This window comes from Calliphora vicina, chromosome 4 (genome assembly GCF_958450345.1).
Source record: "Calliphora vicina chromosome 4, idCalVici1.1, whole genome shotgun sequence".
NCBI lineage: Eukaryota > Metazoa > Arthropoda > Insecta > Diptera > Calliphoridae > Calliphora > Calliphora vicina.
The window spans coordinates 21,911,115-21,926,361 of NC_088783.1; the positions used below are offsets into that span (position 1 = coordinate 21,911,115).

A 15,247-nucleotide genomic window follows, 5' to 3' on the forward strand; every position below is an offset into this window, starting at 1 on the left:
TATATAATCTAGGTTTAACAGAGTATTATTGGCGAGTTAAACCTAATGGTGTTTTCTTTTCTGACACAAAATGTTGCCTATATATTTTGTACCATTTATTAAACGTTACCCATACCCTCATAATGTGTTGCATTTTTAACGATCACAATAGAACAAAAATCATTACCATTTATGCACTTTTCTTTTATGTAGCTTCTAAATATTATAAAACTATAATTTTTGCTTACATAAAAAGTGGTGCATTTCTAACCCTTTGATAAAATTAAAGGTGAAACATGTTGCATATATTCAGGGTTTTATGGTAACATTATTAGAAAAGAACACAAAGAAGGGTAAAAGGCAGAATAAATGCATCATTTATGCCAGAAAAGAAAACACCATAAGTAAGAACTGCCGAAACACAAAACGCTGAAGAATAAAATAAACATTTCAGCACAGCATTTGCTTTTTTTGATTTGCTTTAATCAATATAATTTTTAATATCCATTTTATTTATGTACTTTACTTTCACTTTTTATATCCAAAAAAAAAATTGTGTATTTTATATAAAAGTATTATTTTGAGGAATGCACATGTGATTTGATTGTAAAATATGGAAATAAAATTTACCGTTTGTAATCTATTTGTGAGAAACACAATCATTGGTTAAAGTCGGACTAAATTAGTTTCAAGTTTAAATTAACAGAGTGTTAAGCTACGTTTAACTAACAAGTATAAAACTAGTTCTAAGAGGGCCAGACTAATTGACACGGTAAATACATAATATTGTTACAACTTGTTGTAATAACACATCACAAAATATGAGAATAGGGTGAAAGTGAGAATTGGAATAAATTTAAAACATTTTTTGGATATTAAAAAATTCAATTTAATTAATAGAAATCATAAATAATTTACCATTAATTAATAGTTTTATGCCATATATTAAAATCATTTCACACAAAATATTACAAATACCAAAACGGACATAATATTGAATGAATAAAAATTATTTTTAAACACGTAAAAATTCAGAATTATTTTGAAACAATTTTATATCACTTACACATTGTAATTAAGTATAATTTTTCTCATTTTTCATTATGTACGTGTGTATTATTTGTTTCAAAAGCAATCCAATTTTAATTAACAATTTCATAATTCGTGTTACTATCCAGAGTGTGTATAACTGACATGCCAACAATTATGAATTATAGAAACAATAACACTACAAAATTAATTTAAATCAAAGTTCATATGTTGCTGTTATTGTTGTTTTTTTTTTTGTAAAAATAATAATAAAACTTAAAAGGCACCAAAACAACAAAAGTTCATACTAGTTGTCAAAACTTAAATACATACGTTTTTAAACTAAGTAATCATCATAGTGCATTAAGTATTATTTTATTTATAAAAAAAAACAAAAACACACAATCTTTTTTTTATTATTTTATTATTTTGCATGATTAGATATGCCATAAAAAACACTTTGTCAAAGTTGAAAACTTGTTGTTGCTGTAGTTATTTAACTTTTATAGTACATATATGAAAAAATAACATTGAGAACAGGTATTAAAAAGTTTGCAAACATTTCTTTTTAAAATGAATTACTTACATATGCATGTCTATACTTGACAAATATTTATCACAACATTTTATGACGTTTGTTATCACTAAACTGAAGCTCTGACAAATTAGTCAAGTTAGACACGGGTAAAGATTGAAAACAAATTAGTGTCGATTTTGACATAATAATTGGTTATTCCTAAAGAAAGAGAAGAATAGGAAACTATTAAACAAGTTTTGAATATACATATTTTGACCCAAAACTATTTACCGTACATCTACGAATAATGACAAAATTAATATACGCCATCTGGTGTGTATAAAAATCATTATTTTTTAACATTTAGCGGATTGAGACGAACTTCAGGAAATATTCCCTGAGGTTTAAATATTAATTTTATTTTTTTAATTTTTTTATTATGCTTATGGTAAAAAAAGTTTAAAAACCTGTATATTTTTAAATATTTAACTTTAGAACATTTTATAATGGATTTTTTAAAAAAGGTATCTTATACGTTTGAGATCAAATTGGTGAACATTTGTTTTCGACATTTTGGTCTCAAGAAAATTGTTTTCTTCATCCAATATCAAATCTTAATAAAATACTTTCCCAAACTTTCATAAAAATCTTCCAATAAGTACAAACATTTTGCTGTATTTCAATAAAAAATCCCAAATGTTCCAAAATTTTATCATTGATCCAAGATGAATTTTGGTAAATGTATGAAAAAACAAGTAAGAGAGCTATATTCGGCTGTGCCGCATCTTATATGCCCTTCACCAAATTACACTTCAAAATAAAAATTTTAAATATTTTTAGATAAACAATTTTTTTTTTCAAACTTGTATTTTTAATTTTTTGGAAAAAAAATTTGTTGAATTGTTTTATAATTTTAAATTTTTTTTTGGATTTTTAAATTTTTTTTAAAAAAAAACTTTTGGTGAAAAAAAATTCGGTTTAAAATTTTTTGAATTGTTTTATAATTTTTTTTATTTAATTTTAAATTTTTTTTTGGATTTTTAAATTTTTTTTAAAAAAAAACTTTTGGTGAAAAAAAATTCGGTTTAAAATTTTTTTCGATTGTTGGTCATACTTACTATAAGTCGTTGCAAAGATCTTTGAAATATCTATCATTGATATCCATTTTGTCTATATTAAAGACTTATCACTCCTGATATAGGTAAAAAATCGATGTTGTCCTGGTTTTTCCCTTATATCTCAGCTATTTGTGGACCGATTTCTTCCGAGCCGGAAGAATTCCGGAGATATTGATGTATGAATCGTGTATGTAAGTTATTTGGGGGCTTCGGAAAGTTGATTTCAACAGACAGACGGACAGACAGGCAGACGGACGTGGCTTAATCGACTCCGCTATCTATAAGGATCCAGAATATATATACTTTATAAGGTCGGAAAATTATATTGTGGAAATTACAAACGGAATGACAAAGGACAACCTTCTCACGAAGGTGAAGGGTATAATAATAAAATTGCATTGCTGGACAAAGAAAAAATACTTGAGCTAAATGTTCTTCAAGACTCTTTTTGAATCTGATTGAAAGAAAACTAAGACCAGTAAACTCAAATAAGAGCCTCACAAAGTGCATCGTGAAGCGCATCCAAATGTCAAATTTTCCATGACAGGCGCTTAAATCAGACTGAATTTGACAGATGCCATTGATTTTGGGGTTATGTTGGCATTGAGGGCCTCTGTGGATTATTGCTTATTCGAATGGACCTGCGACGTTAGAAAACACCATAAGAAAAAGTCTAACGGGATCAAATGGCACGTTCTCGGGGCCAGTTCACATCGCCTACAGGTGAGATGACCATGCTCTCAAATTTTTCGTACAGAATGTCCAATGTGACGTGAGTTGTATGACACGTAGCGCCGTCCTGTTGAAATCACATGTCGTTGGTGTCCACATCATACAATTCAGGCCAAAATAAGTTAATCATCGACCTATAGCGCTTGCCGTTGAATTTTTTGTCCTCGCCAACGTTGTTCCCAAAATGAACCGAAAGAAATCCAGACCAAACAGTGCATTTTTTCGGGATGCATTGGATGCTCTAACGTGGATTGGTATAGTCCCAAATTCTATAACAGAACATCCATTTAGATAAAACAATTTTATCATTTGCTGATGTTGTTGAACGGTATATCAGTGCATGGTGATTCGCCAAAAGATACTGTCAAGTTCGGAGGTCCCTATTAAAATACGCTTTATATGTATCTTTCGATCGATTTCGAAGGCAAAATATTCGTATTCACAAATTGTTTCATTAAAATTGAGATACACTAAGGGCCATTATTACAACTTGCCTTTAAGTTTCTAATAGTAAAAGTTAACTTTAAATAAGTTGTAATAATGGCCCTAAGAATTACTGGGCTACCGATCAAATTATGAAGCGAATGGAATTTTGACCCGAAATTCGCAGAATATTAATCAATGTTTACTTATAAAGTTTGGCTACCCACTCGAAAGTACGTATTTTATATTATTTAGGTAAAGGAATTTTTGGCAGTAACGGTACTCTAGTTGAAAGGATATTTTAGGGCTAACGGTGGATTAGCTGTAACTTGTGTCAATCTTGAAAATATGCTTTTAATTAACAAAGACATTTAACTTGAATAAATACCGTCCCAATTAAGTAATTTTGCAAACTAAAAAAATCTTTTAAAACTCTGCACTTTTATCACCATTAATCGGCGATTATGATCTTAAAACAATCACAAGAATTGAAGCACGAATCAACGAGTAACAAATTGAAAGTGTTTATGTATTTATTTACACATTTCGGTGCTGTTATTTCGTTTTCTTTATTATTATTATAATAATTTTTTTTATTTTTTGTTGCCATTAACTCATCAAAATCTATAAAGAGACAATTTTCAAATATTCCTACATGTGTACATCTCTTTATTACTGAATGTGTAAGAAAACAAAAAAAAAAAAACAAAACAAAATGTTTAAACAATCAAGATGATCATCCTAAATGGGTGGAAAACACTAAAAACAAAATATGTACTCGCCTTCACCTCGGCGTTCATCGCATAGATTGACATCTGTAGCGATGTGTTCTATATAAAGTACAACAATCGTATCATATCGTAAGAGTATCGCTACAAATATTATAAACAAAAACGTTATCAACATTTTTTAAAAGCAATAATATTTTTAGCAACAACAATAAAAACAAAAAAAAGCTCTCGCAAACGCCAAGTACTGCTTGCATACACACGCATTCATAGCAGCAGTAGCAGTAGCAGAATTTCAAAATTTTAGTTCTACATAAAATAGTGTTTTAGAATTTCAGTTTATATTGAGAAACGGTAGTAAACGGTTCAATTTCAATTTGTCTAACGTTAGAAGAAATTTATAAAAAATTTCGCATTTCTTTTTGTTTCCTTTTAAGTTAAAACAAATAAATTAAACAACAAATATGGCTGAAACCGCCAACAGGTAATAATAAATTTTTAAACATACATAATTTCTCCACTTACGGGAAATTACTCATATGTTTTTGATTGTTTAGCATTGGCCAGTTGAGCTATTCCAACAAAAATTGTTATCCTCCTTGCCATCTTCTCCCCCTAATAGGTTTGGATTATACAATTGCATTGGGGGTAGTGTTTCGTCTTATTGTAAAATAAGTCTTGTGTAAATTTTGCAATAGCAGTTAGTATTGGTAGGCATTCATTCATTGCCATTTTTATTGCCGCCCTAACGTTGTGGAATGATTGTATGCGTGTTTTTTTTTAAACTAATATTTAAATGAACTATAAATTATAATAATAGTTTTTTGTTTAAATAGAAACAATGAAAAATTTATATTAGTTAAACAAACAAAAAGTCCTATGTGTTTTTTTCACAAAATTTTTAAAAGAACAAAAAACAAAAACGGTAAAAAAGTAACTGTAACGGTAATTTCGATTATTTTGGTAACTGAGATTCAGTTTTAACGGTATTTTAGCGATAGCGGCTGTTATTGGCTGTTATTTCGGTAACCGAAGTCTGACTAAAATTTATAACAACATTTACAAAAATTAAAAATAAGCTTTCATATTTTATTATTAAAATCATTTTAGATTCTGAAGATTTCCATAATCTCTATTGTTATACCCTTCACCATGAGTGAAATGAAGTTGATCATACCGTTTGTAATTTCTAGATTTTTCATTTGCAACCCCACAAAGAATATATATTCTGGATCGTTGTAGATAGCGGAATCGATATAGCCATGTTTGTCTGTATGTTGAAATCAACTTTCCGTAACCAAATAACTATGTATATACACATGATTCATACATCAAAATATCCGCTATAGACCCGCATCGGTTGCTAAAAATCGGCGCACAAATGGCTGAGATATAAGGAAACAAGTAAGAGAGCTATATTTGGCTGTGTCGAATCTTATATACCCTTCACCAAATTATACTTCAAAATAAAAATTTTAAATATTTTTAGGTAAACAAAATTTATTTTTTTTCCAAAGTTGTTTTTTCATTTTTTGGAAAAAAAACTTTGGTAAAAAAAAATCGGGTTGAAAAATATTTTTTTCCGATTTTGACCCATTGTAGGTCCAACTTACTATGGTCTTATATACGTCATTGCAAAGAAAGGTCTTTGAAATATCTATCATTAAATATCCATATTGTCTATATTAATGACTTAGTAATCCAGATATAGCTAAAAATAAGGTCAAAAATCGAGGTTGTCCTGGTAAGACGGACCTACAATGGGTCAAAATCGGGAAAAATATTTTTTAACCCAAATTTTTTTTTTTACCCAAAATTTTGTTTGTCATAATTATTTTTCAGAAATAAATTAAAAAAAAATTTAATTTGGTAAACTTTTTTTTTTATAGAAATTTGTATTGCCTTTTTGTCAAAGAATGGCATATATTTTGTTCTGGAATGGTTTTGATTCCTCAGTTACAATTCCGATTGATTTTGTTTGATCAAATTAAGATTTATATGTTTAAGAGAACTACAGTAATAGTTCCCATAAGCGGACACTCACCGTCGATGAAGTTTTTGTCCGTTAGATGGAGATGTCTGTTAATAATGTGAAATTTTTATTTTATTAAAAATTTCTAATTGTATTTCAGAAATTTCCATTTGTATTTCAGAATTTTTAATTTATACTTAAAAAGTTTCTAATTGTATTTCAGAATTTTCTATTTGTATTTCGGAAATTTACAATTAGAAACTTTTTAAGTGTAAATTAAAAATTCTGAAATGCAAATGGAAATTTCTGAAATATAATTGGAATATTCTGAAATTCAATTAGAAAATTCTGAAATATAATTGGAAAATTCTGAAATATAAATGAAAAATTCTGAAATATAATTGGAAATTTCTGAAATTCAATTGGAATTTTCTGAAATACAATTGGAAATGGTGTAGAATACAAAATAACAAATACATATTATATTTTTTTTAGCTTGTTTTATTTTCGCCATGTTTTTATAAAACATTTGATCCATTAAATCTGCAAAACAAAAGAATATCCATACAAATTATTTGAATATTGAAAATTTTGCAATTGAATATTGAAAAATACATACAATGTATCTACATAAATGAAAGAATAAACAAATTCTTGCAAAAAAAAAAACGTATTGTTGACGTATTCGATAAATTGTATAAAAACAGATTGAAAAAGTGAGTTCATTTCGAAAATAATTTGTGTTTTCATTGTTGGTAAAAGCAAAATACATATGAAATTCATTGGAATTTCTATTGGATTTATTATATTTTCATGTCATAAACAATTATTCATTTATTACTTAAATTGCTATCTAAAACAATGGTATAATTTGTTTAAAAAAAATTCACTGTAAATATTTACCAATCTATTATTTTACAAAATATTTTGTTTGGTTTGTGATGATAAAATTAAACATGTTTAAACTAAATCAATGACAACAAATAAGAGTGTCGGCTATGCCGAATTATATAGCCATCACCAAAGTACACATAGATCGAAAACTCTCCTGTTAAAAACCTAACTCAGTTCTCAAAAACCTAAGTGATGAGTGGTGTTTTAGTTTTTTTCTAGTTTACGCTCTATGTCTGGAAATTTTATTTCGTTAAAAAAAAACTCGATAAACAATTTTCAAACATTTCTATGAAAAACATTGAAAACTGAGTGATTTTCATCAAAAATTTAAACATTTCTGAATCAGGCCCATGGATAAATAACAAACAGATCGGAAACTCTCCTGTCAAAGACCTAACTCAGTTATCAATTACTCTATGATTAAGTCCTTAAAATTTTTTATGAAAATCACACAGTTTTGAAATAATTTTTGAATCTCTCCAAATGTGTTAAAATATTTTTTCATGTTTGAAATTTAATAAAAATAATTTAACATTGTTGTTGTCAGATTTAGGTTTTTGGCAATTACGTCTCGTCCATTCGTTACCCTATAGAAGTTCTGTTAGTTCCGACATTTTCAAGAAATTGTTTATATTAAAATGTGCAATACATATGTTCGGATTGAATACTTAACAAAATGTTAATGATCAGTTACGAAATATTGCGGAATTTCACAAATTCGAATCATTCGATTAATCCTATAATTTATATTCGAATGATAACTAGCTAATGACAACTTTGTTTAATTGACAGCACAAGTTCAAGTAAAAATTGCTAATCACTTTGTAATAGTATGTATTAGGATATCTGTCATTTTTAATTATAGTACATACCTATTTTAAAATGATCGTGTGATTACTGGGGTACTTTAATATGGGACAGGTCATAAACATTTAAAATAATCATTTGCACCTTAATAATTATTAAGTGCACATTTAGGTCTCATTAACTTATTTTATACACATTTTTAATAATAAAACAGAAAAACTTCTTAACAATATTGTTTGTTGAATGACTATTAAAATGATTTCTTATCATTTTTAAACGAGTATGTGTACTATACATAACGAAACGACCACAAACGGTGTTCTTTCTTATCAGTAATTGAAAATTATAAAATGAATTTATTTATGTATGTAGAAATATTTGATCATTTTATACATAGTATACAAAGTTCAATTTGATTTGTTAACCTATAAAAAAAGAAATTCGGAAGATTAAGGAAATGTTGTTGACTTTAAAAGTATTTAAATGTGATTATGGTTTAAAAGCTAAGTAAATTTCTATTATTATTTTTCTCAAAAGAAAAGAAAAACTGTTATTAGATTTTGTTTAAGTTTTAATTTTTCACTGATATACATACATATATAATATTTATATTGATGAATTATTCATTAAACGATATGAGATGGAAGTTTACGTACAACTGTATTAGATAATTTATGGAGTTGTTTACAATATTCATCATGATTCATGACACATGCTAATAATTTTAATATTTTATCTCAAAACAATTGTAAAAATCTACAGTCAAAGTTCATTGCGTTTGTATGTATTTATTTTTATGACAATATAATAATTCGAAATTAAAAAAAAACAACATATGTATTTTGAAATTTAGTTAAAATGTTAGAGATCATTGTTAAATAAGCCAACTCAGTCATGCAATAAGGGGAATAACAAACAAAAAGTCAAGATATTTTCAATGGAAACTATAAAAAATAGAATAATTAATTACATTTGAGGCTGTTATTATGATTATAGTCTAAGTCAAACATTTTTGTTTTAAAAAGGTTTACGTTTGAAGTAATTGTAACATATTTCTCTGCCAAAGCACACGCCCAATAAGCATTTTCAAGCTGAAAGCAAGTGTAATTCAAGCCTTGAATTATAGTCAAGCCATTGAATTACAGTTGTATTACTCTTTATTCTACAGTAAAAAGGAAACACAATTAAGCCAGGTTTTTAGCTTGAAAAATATTTAATTTTTTCAAATATTTTTCAAGTTTAAAACATATTTAAATATCATTCAATTCAAATTCCAACAAATATCAAAGTATGATATTTAAAGGTACAATGCCTTGAATTAATTTCGAAACATTTTTAAACCAAAAAAGTTGTAGTAAAAACTTAACTTATCTCTTATCCCTTCTCCAATGTATACTTTAAGGTAAATATTGAAAAAAAAATTTGGTAAATAAAAATGTAAAAAAATAGGTCATCAAATATGCTTATATCTCAGCCATTTATGGGTCGATTTTCTCGATTTTAAATAGCAAACCGAACAAGGACTATAACCCAAATATTGATATATCAATCATGTTTGTAAGTTATTTGGGGGGGGGTTCGGAAAGTTGATTTCAACAGAGAGACGGACTTGGGTAAATCGACTCTGATGTATTTAGACTAAACAAAACTTAAAGGGAAATTTTAAAAATTAAAATTATGAATTAATTGTTTTCTTATTATTTGAATCAAAACTATTAACATTTTCTTAAAATTTTTATTAAAAATATTAAATTTGGTTTTGTTAATTTTGTCTTTCCATTGTTTTTTATGCACTGGCGATTTATATAAAAAGCTGATCTAAATGATCTTCGAAAAATGTATGTTGTAAGTGCTGTGAATAATTTAAATGAAGTACAAGGTTATTTTCCCTCAAAAAAATATATAAAAATATTGAAATTTGAAAAATGTAGAGAGCAAATCACTAGCAAAACGCGAGAGTTTGAGAACATGCAGCAACAACATTAGCAATTTGTCAGAACATATCTGTATAATATCCAAATTGAATGAAACTATTTTTTCTTTATTAAATGTTCAAGATTTTAATTAAAGAACAATTTAATATGCAATACATTTTATAAAGCTACTGGATTGTAAGGGATTTAAATTTAAACAAATTTCATAGGAATGAATTCAATACGTTTAAAGTACTAAGGATTTAAGCCTGTGAATATAATTTTTAATGAATTCTTTAATGGAATGGTTGAGAGATAAAATTTGATTTTGAAAATAAAAATAATTAATTTTTTCGAATCTTTGCTTTACTTTGTAATGTATTTTAAACAAATTTGGTAAAAATAATATAAATTAAAATAAATGTTGAAATTTTCTAAAAAAAAAGTTCTTTTGGATTAGTTCCATGTTAATTTAACTCTCATATGTTAATCCCATGTTAAAGCTACAGATCCCTGAATAACTTTTTCTGTGTAGATTAACTAAAAATCAAACTTTAATCTGCATAAAATTAACTATGCTTATTTTTAGTGAAAATATTTTTTTTTGGATTTCTTGACTTAGATCATTTTCATATAAACATCCTCATATGTAGTGTAATATATCATATTACAGATTATACTTTAAGTATGAAAGTGAATTGCATATTTTTTTTATTAATTATTTATTAATATTATTAATTTAGTAATACAATATTACTAGAGTTTTTCATACAAGAATTCCTAAGTAGAAATACCGCGAATTGTATGGTATTTATTTACTTCCCATTACAAAATTACATTACAAAGTAATGAGTTAAAATGCTAATATAATTACTCTTCACTACTTATACATTGGTATTTTAACTCATTATTTTAACATGGTAATCCAATCAGGCAAATACTTATCCAAAACGCTTACAAGTAGAGAGCTAAATGAATCAATATCTATTACATATTTCCTTTTAAAATGATTCTCCATTTATTTTCTAATCTCCATTATCACAATGTATAGTAATGTTTTAACTTATTATATTGACAGTTTTTATACAACAGTTAACATGTAACCAGATTAAAAAACAAACTGAATGTAGTAGCAATATTTTAAATCAGTTTGGATTAGATTTGAATTAATGGGTCTATTATGGATGGACACCGAACTACAGTTGCGTTGTCAGTTTCCGAAATGGTATTACATATGGCAACTGGCAGCTATAATTTTCTGTTGCCAAATTGGCTACCAGGCAAATTATTAACCATTCAATGAATTTTATAATGATTTAATTCTGAATTTCGTAAAAACATATATACTGTATATCAGATTATATGTCAGCCATTACCAAACCGCTTCTATGAAGTAGACATTGAAAAGTAAGTTGTTCAGTAATTGAAAGTCATTACTAAGTTTTTGCTGGGTTATTATTAGTTTCCTTTATTGCAATAAAATTAGCAATTACTATTTCTGCCGGTTTTCTAGGTCTCCTTATTTAGGGCCTAACGTATATTAATTGTTCTTAAACAACGTAGGGACAGTTTGTTTTAATTTCATTTTTGGTTAAACAATATTTAGGAACTTTTCTATACAAAGCATTTCTGAAGAAAATTTCGTCCCCTTAGGTTCTTCTCTATAGGTCATATAGTTCAACAGACTGACATAGCAAGAATTTTATAATCGTCTTAGATTTTTATAAGGATACAGAATGTACATATATAATTTGTATACCCCCATATTTATGGCATTATATTACTGAAAATTCCCACAATACCCATAAATTGATTGCCCGTTATACCGGGAAAGAAAAACTCTAATTAGTAAATTAGTTTAATTCGCTTAATAAATTATAAATAAAAAATAGTTAAAAGTAGTTTTTTTTGGAGATCAAAAAGCATTAACTGTCCTTTTCACACAACACGTTTCTAAAAATCGACTTTGTTTTTTTCTAAACGAGTATTTAAGCAAATGTTGAGGGTTTTATAAACTGTTAAATTCAAATTCATAATCAGACATTGTAAAAATTTAAGTTAATACATGTTATTAAAGTAATATGATGTTCGTAACATTTCTCTAAAACTATTTCTTAAGGTGAGGAGATTTCAGATAAAATTCATTTGTCGCAACACGAATTTTGATTTTGTACACGCTCTATTGATGCGTTTTACAACTTGTTGCGGAACTAATGCATATTTCATTGAGTACTTAATATGTATTAATTACAAAAAAAATCAGTTACATATGAATCGTAAACAATTTTAAAATAAAACAAGTAAGACAGATATATTGTATACCCAACATCAATATGTGACAATAAAATATTTTTCTGACACAAGGTTTATATGGGGGTAGGGTCAATTATGGACCGATCCTCCACCGATCAAAAGATTTAGGTTCATATAAAACTTATTTATAGGTTTATCTCATCGCGATCAAATTTGGAATATGCATTTTTCGGGCCAAAGACGATACCTATTAAAACTGGCTGAAATTTAATCATTATTTCACCAAGCAACCATACAAATGTCCTCCAGAAATATGATTTTATAGGTAATAAATGCTTAATTTATATACATAGGTATCTACACAACTTTCGCTCTAAATAAGTTTTATATATAAGGAAGTCATGTCACCTAATTTAATGATGATCGGTCCGTAATTAGTCATAGCTTCCATTTAAGGCCCACCTCCGAAAATGTTCTGCATAGAATTCAACAGAAATAAGTTTCAGATAAACACATATCACACAACCAAATTTCATGACGATCGGTCCATAATTGGTCATAAATCCAATATAAGGTCCACGTCCGAAAATCAATCACTCAAATATATTATTGAAATTTAAAAGAAAAATTTTCAAAAATGACTTTCTTACTTCACCATTTCCAATTGTATTTTAGAAGTTTCTAATTGTATTTCAAATATTTCCAATTAAATTTCAGAAAATTCCAATTAAATTTCAAATTATATTTCAGAAATTCCCAATTGAATTTAATAAATTTCCAATTATATTTCATAAATTTTCAATTATATTTCAGAATATTCCAATTATATTTCAGAAAGAAATTACTGAAATATAAATGGAAACATTTATATTTCAGTAATTTCTAATGTATTTCAGGAATTTCCATTTGTATTTCAGAATTTTTAATTTATACTTAAAAAGTTTCTAATTGTATTTCAGAATTTTCCAATTGTTTTTCAGAAATTTCTATTTGTATTTCAGAAAGTTCCATTGGTATTAGAATTTTCTGAAATACAAATGGAAAATTCTGAAATTCAATTAGAAAATTCTAAAATATAATTGAAAATTTCTGAAATATAATTGCAAATATTCTGAAATATAAATGGAGAATTCTGAAATATAATTGGAAATTTCTGAAATTCATTAGGAATCTACTGAAATATAATTGGAAATTTCTGAAATTCATTTGCAATTTTCTGAAATTTAATTAGAAATTTCTGAAATTCAATTTAGAAATTTCCAATTATATTTCAGAATTTTCCATTTGTATTTCAGAAATTTTAAATTGTGTTTCAGAATTTTCTACTTGTATTTCAGAAATTTCCATTTGTATTTCAGAAAATTCGGATAGCAATATAATTCGAATATTCTGAAATACAATTGGAAATTTCTGAAATTTAATTGGAATTTTGTGAAATATAATTAGAAATTTCTGAAATTCAATTGGAAATGGTGTAGTTTTTCAATATAAATTTTAATTTTTTAAATTTCAACTTGAAATGGTGTTTATAATGGTGTGAAGGTTAATTGTACTAATATTTTATAATTTTTTTCTTTCTTTTAGCACCCGTGTGGACTATATGGCCATAATTCAAATGGTTATTGAATTTATTGTTGTGAACATAAAATTCTGGTACATCACAATGGAAGCCTTCATCAGATCATTCTTACACAAAGAGGAGACAAATGTTAGCGGAGAATTTGTGTTCATTACTGGTGCCGGTCATGGTATTGGCAAACAATTGGCTTTACAATACTCCTCTCTGGGTGCTAAAGTTATCTGCGTTGATATAAATGAAAAGAATAACATGCAAACAGTTAAGGAAATTAAACAGGCTGGCGGTAATGCCTTTGCTTATACGTAAGTTTGATTTTATTTTAGGGAATTTAAGATGTTTTCAATATAATTTTTTTTTTTTTAAAACAGTTGCAATGTAACCAGTCGCGAAGAAATCTTTGCCTTGTCTGAAAAAGTTAAACAAGAACATGGTTTTGTTGGTATTATTGTAAATAATGCTGGTATTATGCCTTGCCATCCATTGTTGGAACATACCGAACAAGAAATCAGACTGATGTATGATGTCAATGTTATGGCTCACTTTTGGGTGAGTTTTTTTCAGATAGATTTTAACGATAATCTTTAGCTGGTATTTCTTAATAATAATGTTATTTTAATTTACATTTTTTGCTACTTACAGATTCTTCAAGCTTTCTTGCCCGATATGATTGAACGTAATCAAGGTCACATTGTTGCTCTCTCCTCATGCGCTGGTTTGTTCGGTTTACCCAATTTGGTGCCATACTGTGGTACTAAATTCGCCGTACGTGGTTTTATGCAAGCCATGCAAGAAGAACTATACAAACAAAATCCTCAAACACAGGTAAGTTGGACGGACCATTTTTCCCTGAGTTTTTCCTGTTATTTGATATTAATTTATATCTTTTTTTTCACTTCCAGATCAAATTTACTAGCATCTATCCATATATGGTGGATACTGGTTTGTGCAAGAATCCTAAATTCCGTTTCCCATGGATGAAATTGGTAGATCCTACAGAAGCTGCTGCCTCCATTATTCTGGCTCAACGCACCTGTTTGGAAGAGGCCAGTATTCCCCGTTACTTTACAAGTATTGAAAAGGTTGGTCGCTTTTTGCCACGCAAAGCCATGCGTGTAGCCAACGATTATCTAGACGCTTATGTAGAATCTGACAAAAAATAAGATTTTTTTTTAGGATTTTGTTATAATTTTAAATATTTAATACCAAAAAACAAAACACAAATTAAAACAAAAATAGATACTTAAAAAATTAAAATTAAAAATAAAATAAATAATTTTATACTACTTTTATATTTAAAAGAAAT

At 27.2% G+C, this 15,247-nt stretch overlaps 1 protein-coding gene across 1 annotated transcript; it reads left to right on the top strand.

The window, feature by feature from the left end:
* The first annotated feature begins 4,881 nt into the window (after positions 1–4,881).
* Positions 4,882–15,246, top strand: Ldsdh1 (Lipid droplet subset dehydrogenase 1). The gene is made up of 5 exons (XM_065506937.1): positions 4,882–5,010; positions 13,950–14,246; positions 14,313–14,490; positions 14,584–14,766; positions 14,844–15,246. The coding sequence occupies exons 1-5, from the start codon at positions 4,991–4,993 to the stop codon at positions 15,102–15,104; spliced, it is 939 nt and encodes a 312-aa protein (XP_065363009.1). The 5' UTR covers positions 4,882–4,990; the 3' UTR covers positions 15,105–15,246.
* Position 15,247: the final 1 nt, after the last annotated feature.